This window comes from Fulmarus glacialis, unplaced genomic scaffold, assembly GCF_000690835.1.
Source record: "Fulmarus glacialis isolate BGI_N327 unplaced genomic scaffold, ASM69083v1 scaffold11349, whole genome shotgun sequence".
NCBI classification, from domain to species: domain Eukaryota; kingdom Metazoa; phylum Chordata; class Aves; order Procellariiformes; family Procellariidae; genus Fulmarus; species Fulmarus glacialis.
In genome coordinates this window covers 502-19,093 of record NW_009231403.1, presented here as the reverse complement: position 1 = coordinate 19,093, position 18,592 = coordinate 502, and the positions used below count along the sequence as shown (strand labels likewise).

General features: G+C 37.0%; 1 protein-coding gene across 1 annotated transcript; it reads left to right on the top strand.

Moving 5' to 3' along the window:
- The first annotated feature begins 15,934 nt into the window (after positions 1-15,934).
- On the top strand, positions 15,935-17,539 carry TNFRSF17 (tumor necrosis factor receptor superfamily, member 17). The gene is made up of 3 exons (XM_009584562.1): positions 15,935-16,049; positions 16,378-16,509; positions 17,283-17,539. Exons 1-3 carry the CDS (start codon positions 15,935-15,937, stop codon positions 17,537-17,539), a joined length of 504 nt encoding a protein of 167 aa, XP_009582857.1.
- Positions 17,540-18,592: the final 1,053 nt, after the last annotated feature.

Sequence of the window (18,592 nt, the reverse complement as noted above, 5' to 3'; positions counted from 1 at the left end):
AGATGAGCCTGTCCCGGGCGCTCCCAGGGGCCGTCTGCGCCCGTCGCCGCCGGAGCGCAGCCTGTCCCGCGGGGGTGCACGGCGGCAGCTGAGGAGAGCAGGCCCGGCGGGGGGGGACACCTCACCAGATTTCCCGCCTCCCTTAAGGGCTCAGCGTCTGGAGTCAGGTGAAGACATGCTCGTTTTAGCTCTTATCAATGCAAAATTGCACCTACCTAGTCCTAGAAAACGTAGGTACAGAGTGACAATACAGAGATGGCACCTGCGTTGGGTCAGTAAACCTCCCAAATGAAGATTTGTGAGCACACATGCTCTCACGTGAGCTGAGTTTCTGTACATGTCCAGCCATAAGTTGACAGGATGCATTAAAAGTTCTAATTTTGGCAATTCTACAGCACGCTTTGACTTGGTTATTATCATTAAAAAAAAAAAATCCAGTTAAGCCAAATTCAGTAGGACTTGTCAAGTACTGAGGCCCATGACTAGCAAGACTATTAGAACTTATTAAAAAAAAAAAAAAAAGGAAAACAAAAAAAACCCCCAAACCAAAAAAACATTGCTTCAAGTTAAGTGTATTTGGAGGAGATGGGAAGGCACAGAGGGGAAACAAGTAGATTTTGGTTAGTAGGCTGCACATGGCCGTGGCAGCATTTCATCTTGGAAGGTTCAGCATAAGTGTTTGTAACTAGCCGAAGCGAGTGCTTGAGAGAAGGGAGTTTCTTGGAGTGCTCACATGTGAGGACTGAGTCATCTGCAGCATTATTTATATTAGAACACTGTAGAGCAGGTTACAGAGATGTTTTGAAAGCAGACGGGCTTAGAACTGAAATGTAAAGATCTCCATTCAGTACAAAATCCGGTGCAGTTTTGGTTGGAGAACTACACAAACTCTCCTGAAGTGGCATTTACGTAATATAATCCTGACACAAGAACCAGATGGTTTCTGGCTGCACACCAGCCCTTGACAAGGTATGCCGTTGACAAGCAAAAAATTCTACATGGCAGATAATGCACACGTGTTAATGGAAAAGTGTGCTTCCAGCTGATCATATTCAGGAAAAATACTAGTGTATGGAGCAGCACTTATAAAAGTAAGAAAACCAATATCCCCACCAACACCACAGATAATTCATTTTGAAAGAAAAAAATGTAATTCACAATGAAAGACTATACACCTCTGCTAAGTGGAAGTCTTTCCTTCAAGCACCAAGAGCTTACCCTCACCAGAGCCTAAAGAATGAGTTTTAAAGGCCTCGTGAAAGCCACTCCCTGGTTATTCTCTGCTGCTGAGTTTCTTTCCAGTTTTCAGACATACATTGTCAGGGCCTCTATTGTTCAAAGCTGAGTATAATTAAGGAGGATTCTCACCTGTGTGACTATTGTGTTGTGGTTTAACCTGGCAGGCAGCTAAACACCACACAGCCGTTCGCTTGCTCCCCTTCAGTGGGATGGGGGAGAGAATTGGAAAAAAGGTAAAACTCATGGGCTGAGATAAAGACAATTTAATAGGACAGAAAAGGAAGGGAAAATAATAATAATGATAAAAAAATATACAAAATGAATGATGCACAATGCAATTGCTCACCACCCGCTGACTGATGCCCAGCCAGTTCCCGAGCAGCGGCTCCACCCCCCTGGCCAACTCCCCCCAGTTTTTTTTTCAGCATGATGTCATATGCTATGGAATATCCCTGAGGCCAGTTTGGGTCAGCTGTTCTGGCTGTGTCCCCTCCCAACCTCTTGTGCATCCCCAGCCTCGTCACTGGCAGGACAGTATGAGAAGCTGAAAAGTCCCTGACTTTGCGTAAGCACTGCTCAGCAACAACTAAAATATCAGTATGTTATGAACATTATTCTCATCCTAAATCCAAAACACAGCACTATACCAGTTACTAGGAAGAAAATTAACTTTATCACAGCCAAAACCAGGACATGTTGTAATATTTAGAATTTTGTTAACTACAAGTAAGTTTCTCAACTGTGTGTGGCAATCATGTTTCTGTTAAAAAAAAAAAAAAAAAGCCATATGCAGTCCCATTGAAGGCTGGGATAGAAGCAGTAATAGGAGATGATCCTTTTTTACCAGGGGAATGAAGGAAGCAGTTAGAAATAAAGCTACAGGAGTAAGAAATAAGTTTCCTAAGCAGCTAGTATCCTAAGGAACACCTCAATATAGCACTCTCCACTTACTAAAGGTTTGTTTGGGGTTTGTTGGTTTTGGTTGTTGGCTTTTTTTTTTTTTTTAAGTACTAACCTTTGCTTGTTAGGTGACCTTTTGACATTTATTAACCAGTAGGTATCTGATACATTTAATTTAGTATGGAAACAAGGTAACACCATTTGGAACAAAGGAGCTCATGGGTTACTACTGTTGAGTAATAGATAAAAATCCAGTGGAAACCAAGCTTCATGAATTCTGCTGACAGAGTGGCTTGTTATTGTACACTTTTTACCATCATTATGAGCACTTAATAGCTCAGGTTTATAATGACTGCAATGCTGTATTGCAAGCTTGTTTTTTGTTTGAGCCTTGACACAGCCTACAAGTCAGGAAAGACTTAACTGGAGGCAGGTACCATATTTTCAGAGCAATTAAGACTTACCTCAAGATTACCAGCACATAGAATATGTAGGCAGCGATTCTTATATACACTTTGGCATTCCTTAAAAAGGCTTCTTGAAGATTTTTGAAATAGAGCTTAATTCTGCCAGCTCCTAAAGTACTGAGTTGTGATATTTTTTTTTTTTTTGGGGGGGGTGCAGGGAGTGGGGCCAAATATGTGTTTGATCAGAGGTATGAAATTGTGTATTACCACTGATTTCAGGGGAAAATAATTACTTGTGTTATCCAACATTCCTTGCTTCCTTGACAGGTACTTATTCCCTACGTACTTGTTAGAATATAAACAATTAGTCCACAGAATTTCAGAAGATGCCAGATGTCCTTCAGAGTGTACAAACCTGTTTTGCAGGCTGTGTCGCACATAGGAGTTGTGTAAACTCAAACACTAAATTTTTAACAGGGCCAGGAGTTTGTTTTTCCACTCACGAACAGCTGGTACTCAAAACAAAACCTAAATGCAATCATGATAATTTTACTGGCAAAATATCTACTGGAATGTAAATGGTCATGTTCTCTTGAGGTTTTAAAGCATTATAAAAGCTTTTCTTGTTTAAATCTCTTTTGCATCAAAATGTTTAGAATAAATATACTAGCTCTTCATTTAATAAACACTAAAAAGCTTTCCTTATTGAGAACCACCCATATAAATCCATCATCACATCATGACTAACTTAAATTATCAAAGCACTGCTTAGAAAAGAAGAGGCTGGACCCCCTCAGGGTTAACACGTGGGGGCTGGGGTGCAGAAAAACTGTCTTCCCCCCAGCTGCAGTTTTACCCGTCCTTGCGCTGCCTTCTAGCTCTTGTTAGACCCTTTGCTGAGTCAGTCTATCTCATTAAATTTAGCTACAGAACAATCCACTTTCTTTTTCCTGCTGGGTTACTGAGATGAATCAACTCTTAAGCGGTGTTCGACAAATGCCAGAGCTGATATAAAGTAAGAATGGGGAACAGGACTTCTTTTTTAGTGAGAGCAAGCTATTCACATATTAAACTATCTCAAGGTAGCTTCACCACTAGTTTGCAGCCTGTGATAAGTCAGTCCTATAGCAGTGAAATGGAGGTCCTCATTCATATGATATTAGGAATAGTATTCTGTACGTTAGCAATAACTTTCATCCAAAGTTCTCACAAGCACTTTACACCCTAGCAGATATAGCTATGAAATACCAATGTTTTAGTTATGTGAACTGAAGCAGCAAAGAAAGATATATTTCACTAGGAGGCTTCAAACTGGTTAACAGCTTCAAGCAGTTAACACCTCACCACCAACAGGTAAGCTTATTAAACTCCATAAAATAGCAGCAGTCTAAGGGGGAAGGAGAGTGGTTTTAAGGTGCTGGGTTATGAGTGAATTGAATCAGTTTACCTTGAGATCAGATAAGTTCCTGAGCTGCTGCAAAATGGGAAAGAAAGCATTTGGCTGAGATTGGGAGGAGCAGGAAAGGAATAATACTTCCCTTTCTAGTGTGGCAGCAAGCTGAAATTCAACTGACGCACTGTCAGCCATGCCCTGAAATTTAAAGGTATTCAAATACGTACATCAGTTATGCACTTAAATGAGTAGCCTGATATTTAGAATTGCTTTGAAGTCAGAATGAGCCTCTAAAAACAAAGCCAAAAGAACAAGTTATTTACCTAGGAGGAAGAAAAGAGAAGAGTTACAAGGTAAATTATTAAAAGAAAAATATAGGAAACTGTGCTCAGCTGTGAAAGTGCCGTTCTAGAAGCATAGCTCGTTGTCTGAGGCTTTTGTGAAGGAACACTCTCAAAAGATGTTCTAGAAATTAAGTTTAGCACTACTTAGAACAAGCAGGTGAAGTGAAATGAGTCCAGAAAGTTTTTGTGGAAAACATGAATTAAGGCTGTACTTAAGTACAAGTGATATACCTCTCTTGAAGGAAAGCTGTGTAAGAGTTTTTCTAAATACCTTTCATAATATTAATGAGGCCTGACACAGAACTGAAAATACTAAACTAGTTTAAGTTTGATTAGGTGCCAGGAGATTATAAATTAATATTTTTAAACTCTGACAAATTCTCTTTCCAGGCAGCCTGCGGAGATGTAGCTGAGAACTAAAAAAAACCACTGTTTCAGCATGACAGCTTTTTCAAGAGCCAAGTCTATCCTAAGTTTTGTTGGTATTCCTGAAAACATAAATGAATCATAAAGAGGCTTTTATATTTGCACAAGACCATGTATAATCCAAACTAAGATATCTTGACCTGGAAACATCTTTTCACTGATTTGTTTGTTCTAACCCTGCTGTTTAACAAATGCTGTTTCTGACCTGTTACTCTCCCTCTGCTGGACACTCACATAATTGCTATATTTGTGTTACATTAATGTATTTTAAGCTATTATTTAATTGGAAAAGATTCAAATAAAAGTCTTCTTTGCTTTTCCAAATGTAGCACCATAGCATAAGCTCTCTTCCACAGTCCAGTTGTAGAATTACTCCAAGTTTGCAAAGGGGCATCCTCAAAGGAATTTAGCAACTTAACTCTTACACATTTCATTGTGGGCTAGCAATGAGTACTTCTGAGCTGAATTCTTCTTTTTGAGGTCTCCAATCTGGAGTTAAAGCCTTTCTTTTGGAGCAGTTAAAGCACATGCTGCAGGCTTCAAAAAGGGCATAAAATTAATTGTTTTTACTTTAGATAGCAAAAGAAATATATAGATCCATACACCAAAATACCAGTTTATAATTCTCTGTGTCCATCTCCTTACCTTTCAAATACTTCATATGGTCAGCTTGTTATTTTCCGAGGTAGTCATGTGTCTCTCACTTTTGTATGTATCTCTAGAAATAAAGACTGAAAGGTCATCTTTTTTACAAGTGCCATCCCTTTTTTTTCAGGTGAGTTTAATTGGAGGCTCAGAGTTCTCAGCTGTGTGATCTATTGCTTAGTTAGCCTGGCGTTCAGATTTGAAAAATCTTTACGTTGGATGCTAGCTAGTTCTTTGTTCAAAATGCCTCTCTTTGAATGCACCGTCATTGCAGTTTACTCCTTAGACGGAACTTCTTCTGTGGTTTTGATACCATGAGCCTCCAGACAGATAAACGGTAGGGGGAAGGTGGTTTAGGTAAGTAGTTTTGCTATCAAAACTGTTTGTTATGTGTGGGGTTTTTTGCTATCAAAGCTCAAAATAAACAAAGATAGAGGTTTAGGTGTGCACACTGTGAAGAATCTGTATGTAGCTTATAAACCTTACGACAGTTGAAAATATTGTAAATGGCAGAAGGATTGCTTAATGTGGAAGGAATGTACTGAGCAAAGAACGCACATCCAAGGAAGGGAAGAATGAGATCGCTTTAACGATGTATACAGTGACTGAGTTAGGATTTGAAAAGTTAAAGACAGGAGGGAATCTATTTTGAAGAAAGGCAGAGACTGCGTGGTTTTAGGGATCTGAAAGCAAGGTGTAGAATTGGTGGGAGGAGACATCATGTCAGTTAAGATACTGAAGCAGCTGAAAATAAATCCTGTTAAGTACAATCCAGACCTCTGTTCAACTGTTCTTATGCTTTCCTCTTGATTAGCAACATTTTGATTAGAAAATTAACCTTCTGCTTCATTAGAGTAAATTTGTTTTCACCTATAAATCTGTTGGATGTGGAGAGTAAATATTACAAGCCTAAGATACATAAATTCTCTGGAAGTGATAAATAGAAACAAAGGATATTTTTGCTCCCTGTGACCTGAGACAAATTTGAGAATCTCAGGGGCTGGGATGCTGAGGTGACTGAGCAACAATGATAACTTTTAAGTGCTAGATCCTCAGCAGATGTTCTTCCACTGGCTGTAAGCTAGTTTGTTCTAGCAGGAGACAAGTAACAGAGAGAATTTGCAATTCTGGATACCATCAAATTGTCAGTCTTGTAGCTTGATATAGAGGTAAAAAATGCAGAAAAGGTGGCTAGTATTCAAAGTGGGGCTTACAGTCTAACACAGATGCGCAAGGTGAGTCCCCACTATCAAACAGAATTCAGCTGTACCTCATATAATTTTTCTAGGCTGTGTTAATAAAGAATGTTTTTGTGAGATAATGAAAACGTTGAACTTAGCACTGAGAATATCAATACAGGGTGTTAATGCAGGGTATGTAACACGCTGTTTATTCACGCCCTTTCTTATTGCAGTGACTCCCTGACATGGAGAAGCTCAGAGTTGCCGTGTCCACTGTTGGGTTCCATAACATCTGTAGGCTAGATCTCCTGCCTTACGCATGTGGTAAGAGTTTTATAACACTTATATTTCATATGGAAAGTTTTACGTGCTGGCTGTCTGTCTCCAGGAAGGTGGGAATAGAAAACTAGTTCCATGTGGGATTTTCATGTGGATTCTTTTCCCCTTCTTAATTCTCCAGCATTCCAGTTGAGGGAGCATTTTGTCCATTAGAGAGAGCTTAAGATTTCAGTTTCGGTAATGACTAAAGCAAAATGGCATTATGGTTATGGAGAAAGAATAACAGTGTCATGGGATTTTTAAAAAGTTGTTCTTCTATAGCTAGTAAACGTGTTAATGTTGCAGAAAATAATTACTTCATTATGAAATTGTGAGAATGAAATAGTGAGCTTGTTTCTAAATAGGACTAATTACTCCAAAATTATTCTGTGCCAGTATTTTTATTCCAGAGAAGGCAATTTGCATGGGGAATTATTCTGGAATAGGGATGGCTAAATCAATTACAATTTCCCTCCTGTCTTGAGAGAGAGAGCACATATTGGCACTGTGATGCTGTACATGGGAATTTGAAGTAAAGCAATTGTGTATTACCTAAACTTGTCCACAAACACTGGATGGCTAGAGAATTTGGTTAAAATTATCAGCAGAAAAATTCTTGTTAGACTTTAGCGTATGTGAAGCACTTAATGTCATTCATAGGTGTTCATACACATTTATTTTTGTTGTAACTCCATTACTCCTGTTGGCATTATACCACTGATTAGTTTTAGTTTGTTTTGTCCATCTGCAAAGTCACTAAAATAGTAGTATGTGGGAGATTATTTTTCCAACAGAAAATGTAAGTGCTTACGTTAAGAAATGAAGAAAAAAATTAAGTTACATTCTGTAAAAACTATTGCACCAACATAAAAATGTCACTGGCATTCTAACTAGTATTAGCTTAATCCAAACTTGCTTGCGTAATTATTGTTTTATGCATTGTCCTTAGTAGTTACATAACTATGTTGGCACATGTGGAACGTTAGACAAATGAAAAGGTATCTTCTTCCCCCAAAGGGTTTATGGTCTATTAACACTGCTTTTCTGTACTATGCACTTAATCTTTTCCATAACTTGGTTCCTAGCTAAGTAAACTTTGAATGTAGTAAGGGATACAGAAGTTGTCTGAGATTTAGTTGACAATGTTTATACTATTGTTATTTTAATTACTATTTTTAAGGAACATTTTTCTCTTCGGTTGTTTTGTTCTTTAATCTTTTTTGGAAATACCAGATGTAGCAACAGCAACATCACTCTTTTCAAAGCAGTGGTCTAATTAAAATGTACTGAACCAAAGAGGCAAAATCTACATTGTTCTTGATTTTGCACTGTGCCCACATGACATTAAACAGTATTGTGTCTAAAAAGAGCATTGTTCTGTGCAGCTTGTAAAAGTTAATGAACATGATGAATCGTTTAATAACCCCTTCCTTTTGTTTATTAGCAGTGTGTACCCCATTCCTAGAACAGCTTATCTCCTCCTAGCCATACAGTTAAAGCATCCACTTAACAAAATATGGATTTCTGAAAATAACCATTTCAGAATGTTTTAATGCTTTTTTAGGAGATAACTATCTGTAAGACTGCTGTTCCTTGAAATGCAGTAACTTTTGGGAAGAAGAAGTGGTGGTTTTCTTGTATGTACATTGATCTCAGATTTTTAGGATTGTTGTGATGAGGTGATTTATAAGGGACTTTTTCCTTTGGATTTTTTCTGTGAATAGCTTTAGAGAATTGGAGAGGCTCAGAGTAAGCCTGTACTATAAGACTTGATAGTGTAGGTCAGTTGCCTTCATGGGTGGAAGAAAAAGTTACGTGTGCTACCCAGAAGAGCTGTGCCAGCACAAAACAACCAATGTAGAAGCAACTATACAACCAGAAGAATTCCTTTGTCAGCCTAGCTAATGTTGTTTGTGAAGGGAATGTAATAGTCCTAGCAGAAAACCCTCTTTCTCTTGATAAGTGCTATGTAATTATGCCAGCGGAATTTCTGAAGTACAGTCAGGCCAAAAAGCTGGCACAAGCATGAACAGAGAAACCCCAAAGCCGTGTCAGAACAAAGCTTTGTTGTTGAAGTTATGTGTGGTAAATAGACCTTAAGCTACTGTTCTGTAAGAGATTAATTTAAATTCTTATGTTTAATTATTGACATAATAGTATTACTTTCTTTGGTTTTCTGTTCAGAGTTTTCATTTTATTATTTCAGTGTTGAAACTCACAGTAGCTTTTTTCAAATTAAATAGTAGAAGATAAAATTCTCCTTACCTTTTTCAGGTGACTAATTTCTGTCACGTAAGTAATACCAATTTAACTCATGTTAAAAATAGGCACTGACTGGAAGTCTTAAGCTTCTCCAGATGCTTAAGGAAACCAACAGTCAAATTTGGGTTCATGGCAGGAAATGCTCTGGCTGGATGCTCAGTGCTTGGTATGCCTGTATTCTGCCAAAGCGGCATGTAACTCTACATCTTCTGCTCACATGATAGAAGGTTGTAAATCTAGACTGTGGGTGTGTGTGCAGCTCCAAAATACTACCTCCTGGTCTGTGCTGTGCTGTTACCTACCCGTACTCCCTTCACCAGTAAAAATTATTTGATTTCTTGAAATCCTGTTTAGTAGTTTGATACCCTAGTAGAATTGACAGTATGCTAAAATTATTCTTCTAAACAACAAAGAGATGTTTTACTGCTTCCAGATATAGATTTGAAGTTCAGAGAGGAGTTGTCAGTGGTTGATAATCACATTAGGAGAGCACAGTAATATATTTCATACTGGCCTTTATAAATCGTCCCTGGGTGTCACTCTTGAGTCAGACTGAAACATTTTAGAAGCAAATCTGAGAATTGTTTTTCCTTTTCTTTTTTCTGTTGATTTCGCAGCTGACACTTTTCTTCTTAAATTTATTTCCCATTACTCTCCATAATGATGTCAACTCCAACAGGCCAGCTTAACTTGTCTGAATTATATTATTCTTAGAGGATATCTCAGGGAGTTTTTGAACTTAAGTTACAGTAACGTTACTGCAGAAATACCGCCCTGGCAATACTTTGTGGATTTACAGTTAAATGACCAATTATTATATTTGAGAAATCCTTTCTTATTTTGTACAATTCTACTAATATCTGTCATCCTTTTGGAGCAAAACCAAGTGACAAGGAGAAAGCATTTATTAGTATCAACATGTAACTCTATGTGGAAAGCCAATGCAAGCTCTATAAATCCCGTAACTGGAAAAAAGCTGAAATGTAACTTCACTGGTAAAAAAGCCGTATACGTATTATTCCCTAAAGGTAAATATCGCTTAGGAGAACCATCAGTATCCGGTCATCTCAGACATCTTTTTTGTGTATGTGTGCACAGTCTACATATAATAAAGTAGTGTGCCGATTAGGGGATTTAAGGTGTATTATACAAGGCAGTGGATAAATTATTAACATAACATAACTACAGTTTCTAAGTAACAATATCCTTATCTTAATGTCACTTAATGAATTTATTCTTAATGCTTCTGTTTTTTGTTTCATTGGTTGGCTGAATCCAGTATTCTACTTTATAAACAGCTTCCGAATTCAGGTATTACATCTCTCGTATTAAAGCCAGTTGGTAGAGTACACTTCTCCCAACAAAGTACTTAAAGGGTTGTTTTTTTTTTTAGTATTAACTTCCTCCTATCTAAATTACTAAAAAATGAAGGTTGCACAAGAATCTTAAGACAGAAAATGTCTTCCTTACTCCTGCAGCACATCATTTCCCCAAATCTGTTTTATTGCAAGTGCCATCACCCATCTACATAATAAGTATCAAATACATTTTCTGTGCACTGCACCAAATAACCCTCTGTTGAATGAGTTAGCTTTTTCTGGCACAGTTTGACACTTTTTCTTGAGAGCGAACAACGCAGTGTTTTACTGAATTGAGAAACAGTTATGTTGGATTAATTTCTGCTTTGAGGATAAATATTTGTAATATGCTTTTTAGAGGCATGGGCAGATAAGAAATGGTCCCCCAAAATGTAGTTTCAAAACTGCTCTATAGATACTTGTCTTCAGAAGTTCTGGGGAATCTCATGTAGTCAGTGAAAACAGCAGGTGAACCACAGGACATAGATTTTGAAATAACGTGTGTTTTGGATGTGTAGCAAGGACTGTCACTGGGAATTATTGCTTATCAAGATCTTCTGATTATATGCTTGCTTTCAGACCCTTGAGAAGTAGGACTTTTGAATGTTAGGATGTGCAGAAAACAAAGGCAACAGGCCATGACAACTGTAATTCCTCATAGTTTTTTCTACAATTTGTCGTCTCTGTTTTGTCATTACATACATCAATAAAACTATATATAGCTAAGGAGAAAAGACTGTGACTTGTGTGGTGGTTGTTTATATGAATGACACATTACTATCATTGCTCCCCAGTTTCTATGTGTGAAAAACATATTGCTTAATAATCAAGGATTTATGTTTTGGGGCACGTCTATCAAAAAAATTTGTTTATCTGTAAAAGCTTTGGGAAATAGTAGTCCAACTGTAGGAGGAAAATTATCGCTATGAGACAGCAGTATTCTCCAGAGCTCTGATGAAATGAACTGTATTTAGCCTTTTACTTGAGGGGAGGTTTCCTAGAGTTTGATAGAAAAGATGAGACTTCTTTGTATTTACTTCTGTGTCTTATGATAAATGTGTTTGAACTCTAACTAGCCACATAGGAAAACTGTTTCTGGCCAACTGGTTATAGAGGGTGTAAGCACATCTGCCACAACATCTTATGATCCCATATACACAATGTCAAAAAATTAGACACAAATTAATTTCTACTGTACTTAGAGTTTGACAGGACTTTTAAAATTAAGACATTGGCACATTAGTTCGCCAAATTTGTACTTCCGTGGCAGACTCTGTTTCACATCCCCACTAGCTGTTTATCTTTTTTTCTATTCTGTTTCTGGCCTTTTTTCCAGGCCCTAGGGAGTAAAACTCTATGAACGGACTGGATTAACAAATTAAAGCTGCTTGCCATGTGGTCAGGCAAGCCCTCGAGCCCTTCCTTATGCTGTCCTCAGAATACTGGAGAGTGAAGAGCAACAGTAGCACCAAGACATTAATCAGCTTAGCTGTATATAATCTAACCACATTATTGTGACCTACAGACCAGTCTTACTAATTAGACATGAATCGTCTTTGTGCCAAAATAGTCTGATAAGAATATATCTTACTACATTTGAGTGACAAAATATTTTAGGAATCACAAAATTAATACTTTTGCATATCATACAGCAGATGTATTGAAGTACAGTAACAGCATGCTGTTTTGGAGAGAGAGGTATTTTGTGTACACAAGAAAAGCCATTGCCAGTAAGTAAAAACAGATGTACTTCTTCTGGACTAGGAAAACAGAGGAAAGAATTTAACATAAAAAAGTAAAGTAGTTGTGAAGACTATAATAATACTACCTATGGTAGGAGTTATATCCCGTAGTTCCTTTCATTGTTAATTGTCTCGCAACATAATGTCAAGTCTTACACTCCTCTCTTTAATATTTTCTATAGATCATCTTAAGAATGTTCTACATAACAGCACTGAGTTTACAGTATGCCTTGAGAATCTCTGTTTATTTTTTTAAAATATTATTATCTGGTCTATGCAATTTCTTCCAAACTACTGTCGGTGTTGCTCTGTCAAAACATGTGCAGAGGGTTATGGAAAGGGGAAGAATGTGCATTGCCTGGAGGACATAAAACTGTACAAAGTTACCATCGTCTACTTGCTTCCACTACCCCTCTGAACTGCTTTGTATTACCAGTGACACCCTCAGTAAGAGCAGCAGGTATGGGTTCTTTTTACTGAATACATCAAGAATTCAGTTACTTTTCCACAAATGTTAGCTTCTTAATCTGCTTGAGAAAACCAATGTTGATTTAATTACACGAGTTTCAAACTTAGAAATAGAATGTGTATCTTACACCTCACTGAAATGGTATTCCTTTTATTTTTTTTTTTTTCCTAGGTCATCTAGAAAGACACTATGATCTGGAAAGGAAAACATAGGTCCACATCATGAACTTATAACTCTTTGTTTCATCAGGCCATCCAAAACAGATTCAGACCAGTCCAGGCTACCTTAGACTTATGTGAGTTATTTAAGACAGTTGCTTGAAAAATTCTTGAGCTGGTGTTTTGAAAGCCCTCTGGTTTTCCAGAAAAGATTCATCACATCTGTTGCATAATATTATCTTTTGGTATGTATCTTACCTGTAAATTATCAATGATGTATTTTTCTTTGCTTTAGTAGAAGCCTGAAGTTTGATTTCAGACTTGCCATATGAGGAAAGGCTGACAGAACTGGGTTTGTTCAGCCTTGAGAAAAGAACGCTTAGGGGAGACCTTATCACCATGTTCCAGTATTTAAAGGGTGGCTACCAGGAAGACGGAGACTTGCTTTTTACAAGGAGTCATATGGAAAAGACGAGGGGTTACTCCTGGGGAAATTCCAACTGGACACAAGAGGAAAATCTTTCACAACGAGAACAATCAGCCATTGGAATAATCGCCCCAGGGAAGTGGTGGATTCCTCAACATGGGACACTTTCAAGATTTGTCTGGACAGGGTGCTGGGCCATCTTGTCTAGACTGTGCTTTTGCCAAGAAACGTGGACCAGATCATCTTTGAGGTCCCTTCCAACCTGGTAGTCTATGATTCTACGAACTCATACTTTGCAGGGGTTTAATAATTTTCATTGAAAGCACTTAGCAAATTTTAATAAAATTACTTTGGACTGTTCCTGTGAAGTAGATAAATATTAGCCATGCAGGTATGCAGGAAAGTTAGACAAACATTTTCCAAAGAAAGCTACCTCCTTCAGCCAATACCTTTTGAAGATACCTTGTATGTATCTGTATACATTTTTGTTTCAGTAAAATTAGAGCATGTCACTGAAGTTAATGGAATTATATTGATAAAAGAGTAAAGCATTGGACCCAGCTTGTCTGTCCTGAAATTCACTTATCGTACCTGTGGATACCATGAAGATACTTTCACAAATATCTGCTTTCTTCAGATCACCGTTGAGAATGCGATTGTCCTCTCCATGATTAAAAAGGTTAAACAGCATCTTAAAAGCAAACACTCAAATCACTCTATGCATAAGCTACCAAATGGTGCTTCATCAGAAATAGAAATGATATCTAGTGATAACTTAGATTTCTTCCCCTAGAGTGTGAATGTATGAAGCGAGTCAGAACCAGTTTTATGACTTCAGCACCAGCACAGATTTCCTGGTGAAATTTTTGGCATCGCCCATGGTCTGTATCCATATTTTATTTTGTCACGCCTAAATCAGATTTTGTCAATTCCTGTTTATCCACTAATCTTGAATAGGAAAAAAAGCCCGTAATAGAAAGCCTATAGCTGTGCACCTGGCCTATAGAAACAAGTGCAGAAGCCACAATAAGCAGTTCCATCTGCTAGAGACTAGAATACAGATTGCTTTGTTAGACTATTCCACTAAAAACAGTTTGTGTATTGCCACATGGTGCATTTTGTGGGAAAATACGTCTCATACATAGTAAGGTGGTATGAAATTACAATTCCTTATACAATATTTTTCTTTTCTCTTTCTGTAGTCAAAAAGGCAGTTAACTTAATTATGTCAAGGAGAAATTTAACTATAAATAAGCCTATAATTCTAATCTATCTGTGGCAATGATACTGGATAGAGGCAGTTATTGCAACTTGCCAGATATTACTGATTAACTTTGTATTTAAAATAAATTCTATTAGATTAAAAAGTCAAGATACAAGTAAGCTGTGTAAATTATTTTCATTGTGGCAGTCTGTTATCAAAGCTTTTTTTTCCTGGGAGAAGACCAAATGCATTTTCAGAAATGTTACACTCGCTGCATATACACAGACAAATCTATGCATGCTCAGTGCACCCCATCACCTGGCTGGGAAGGAAGTATCGTATACACTCTGCCACAAGTATGAAATCTATGGTCCACCTATTTTTCCATGCTGGGTACCGCAGTTTTAGTGCTGTGACAGTTCTGCATTATGGAAAAGCAAGGGAAAAAATGCAGATAATGTTTTGAATCAAAATTGTAAAATATTCATACAGCTCTTCTCTCACGATTAGAATGTAATCTTATTAAATTTCTCATATACTACAGTTATAAGCAAAAAACCCAGCTAAAACCCCAAAAATGAAGCAAGCAAAAAAGCTGACCAAAACCTAATAGACTAGATAAATGAGGCTAATTTGGAATTGAGGAGCAATATCCCAGTGACTGCATCTCTAGATTTTGTCCTTCCATTATAACTAGAGGTCTTGGATGTATTTTGTACAACACAATTATGAAGTTATTGTTGAACTTGTACTTTAATAGTATCTCACTTAAAATCAGAAAACCATTCATTTACAAAAAGTAATTCTTTCATCATCTATGTGTTCTAAATATTATTGTCCATCCAGGGAAACATGTACGAAGGAAGTTATGTGAAGTTGCAGAATGAGTCAGTGGCAAACCTAGAAACTGAATTGGTCTTATCTTCTTGCTGCTGTGCCTCCTGCCTCTATTTTTTTAATCATATGCTCCTCGGACTGGGACAAAAAGAGCAAAAAGTAAGCATTGCATAGTTTGCGTATTACAGGAAAACATAATTACTGCAGCCCATCACCATGGAAAACCCCACAAAATTCTAAAGACAAGAACAATTATTATGAACTCCTGTTTGGAGATCTTGCTTTTCTACAGTTTGTAACGTTTAGCACCTGTTCAAGAAATGTCTTCTATAAATAACCATTTTCTGTTTCAGACATAATTTACATTGAAAATTATCTTGGTGCAGCTGTTCATTTTTTCTACAATTGTGAATTGCAAAAAAGGAACAGTAATTCCTTGGGGGCCTCAGAGTTAAATCCTTTTTATTTAACATGATACTACGTAGTGGAGCTGTGATCGAAGTCTAACTACTATTGCTAGCTGTTCTTAGATTTGCTAAAACTGAGAACTGAAAATCCCTTTGTAGATGATCCTCACTCTTTTACAATTTCTGTGGCTTTCCAGTTCCATAATTACTGACTCTGATGGCACACTGCCCCAAAAATGAGTACTTTGATAACTTGCTGCTCTCTTGTAAGCCTTGTCATCTTCGATGTTCTAGTACACCGCCGCCTTCATGTGAAAACTACTGTGATAAGAGTAAGTAGTATTTCTGCAATACTTTGTGGCTGTGCTGGGCATTTTCATGTTGTATTTTACATAGAACTGTAAACATAAAAACTTAAATCTAAAACCTGGAGAGAGTTTATCAGAATAATATATGGGCTCAAAAATATTAAAGGCATATGTGGTGTGTCCCGAATGAGTATGTGTGTTAAGAAGAGTAATTTTTAAAGCTCTCAAGCTTTACTTGAGCTGTCAGTCAATAGAAATAGAAAATGCTCCTTTAATATACAAGAAGTTGTTGGACATGTTTACTGTTCATTGGTTATTGTTTACAATTAATGCATCTCTTTTATTTCATAAGGTACTGATTCAAGTGGAGTTCTTTTGATTTGTTTGGGCTTAGGAGTTATTTTAATGCTCACTCTGTTCACCTTAATGATCTTGTTTAAATGGAAGCACCTAAAGCAACTAAAAGAAAAACTGAAAAACACAGGTGAATAAATAAGATTCTTTATCAAATAAATTTAGATCATTGTACATTTTAGCTACTCTTACCATGTATAAATTTTGCATATAATTTATATTCCAGATTCTGATAACTGTCTTTGTTGGATTGTTTTGTATTCCTCAACTAGTCTCAATGAAGTTATTAGGGAATAAAATATCTAGATGGTAACTTGTAAAAGCAGCAATCTTTCTTTGTTGGTTCTGGATCATGTCAGGATTGTTTGGTTGCATATTCATACGTGGCTTACTGGCTGGTGTTTGAGAAATCATTTATGAACCCTCAGGAGCAAAAGATCTTTATAAGGGTTTCATCCTCTTCTCATTGAATGCAAAAGGAATTCCACCCAGGTAGAGGATACACATTCAGTATTAGCTTTCCATCTTATAAGACATTAAATAATTTTACTTAATATTTTAGCCTGTGAGAAGTGTATGTGGTATATTTTGGAAAGGTGAAAAAAATTAAGTTATTTTTACATTTTACAAATACTAATATTTGTGGAGTGTTCAGCCCATAAATAATAACCAGTTAGAAAATATGTGTTAGATTACTTAAATGCTTATCCTGAAGAATAGGGGCTATATTGTCATAGAACAAAAGATTGTCATATATAACAACATGTTAAAACTTTCACTATATCTTAAAACTTTCACTAAGGTTAGGAACATAGTTGGAACATAATGAAATTTGGATCTTTAATAGCTGTATGTCTGGTATAGCATGATGTATGTACTAAATTAACTTCTGTATATTTACAGACTCTTCTGTGGAGCTGAATAATATTCTCAAGGCTAATACTGAAAGCAGTGAGAATACAGAAGGAATTAGACACTCACTTCAAAGTGAAACATTAATGTATTCAGTGGAAGAATGCACTTGCAGTGACTGTGGCTTGGTAAAACCTCAGACTGGCTGTGAAACTTCATTTCCATTACCAGCTACAGAAGAAGGAGCTACTGTTCTAGTTACGACAAAATCTTTTGATTATTGCAACTATATTCTGGGTGCTGGGTGACTATGAGAGTATACTTTTATTGCATAATAATAAATGAGTTATTCCAGTATAGCTATTAATCTTAATACTTGCAGTCAGTGGAGAAGGCTAGTACATCAGCCTTACAGATCTTCCATTGAGCTTTCATTAATACTGTCGTATTGTTTCTAATTCTAGTATCTCTTTGGTCAAGTATTTCTACATTATTCTCAGGTACTAAACTAGTTATTGGAATTTTTAATTTCTGAAAGTCCCTACGTAGGACGGCTTTTTCTGCCTTTAGAGATTGTTATCTACTTACGCCGGATATATACAAACTCATCAATAAACAAGTTTGCAAAAGTATATTTTATGTTAAACTCAGATCTTGTGCCAAAAATTGCTTGATGGTACACAAGGAATGTTCCAACAGGCAGAAATGAAGACTCACATTACATCCCCAATCTTATAAAGAATAATTTCAAATAGCCTCTATGATGCTTGAAATAGGAATGTTCTAATGATGAATATCTTTGTGGAGTATGGAGTCCCCCCCAGTTCAGACAGTATCTCTGGGTAACACTAAGGGACGTTGTGGTGCTGTGGAGCACCATACCTGCAATCCTAATGTATTTCCTGATGGTGCAGACTTTCCTTTAAGTGCCAAGCGTTTTTCAGACTGTATTCTGTAAAGACTTATTTCTATTTTACTGATTTTTTTAACTTACCCTTGTTACATGTACAAGGGCTGCTGATTAGATATAGTCATGCTAAGCTACTGTGTGGCCTAAAATTAGGAATTTTGTCACCTTGCCTCCCGAGCATTAATGTTATTTCCTAGTAGGCCAGTTTATTCCTGGAAAACTGCAACAACAGAAGCAACAACGATCTTTTTATTTGTAGATAACTTTCTATTTCAGGTTCTTGCATGATTGATGAATTAAAATGCTTTAAGACTAGTAAATTATTGCACAAAATCTATGAATGATCACTATTACAGCATCTTTAGGAGGCTGACCACGAAGTTTGGGCAAGTTATGAGTTAGCTGTGTAGGTCTGGCCACACATAGCCAAAACCTCTGAAATAGGCCTACA

Coding starts and splice junctions, on each gene's coding strand:
- TNFRSF17 (XM_009584562.1), top strand. CDS start 15,935: ATGGCACACTGCCCCAAAAATGAGTACTTTGATAACTTGCTGCTCTCT. Junction 16,050..16,377: donor TGAAAACTACTGTGATAAGA/GTAAGTAGTATT, acceptor TTATTTCATAAG/GTACTGATTCAAGTGGAGTT. Junction 16,510..17,282: donor AGAAAAACTGAAAAACACAG/GTGAATAAATAA, acceptor GTATATTTACAG/ACTCTTCTGTGGAGCTGAAT.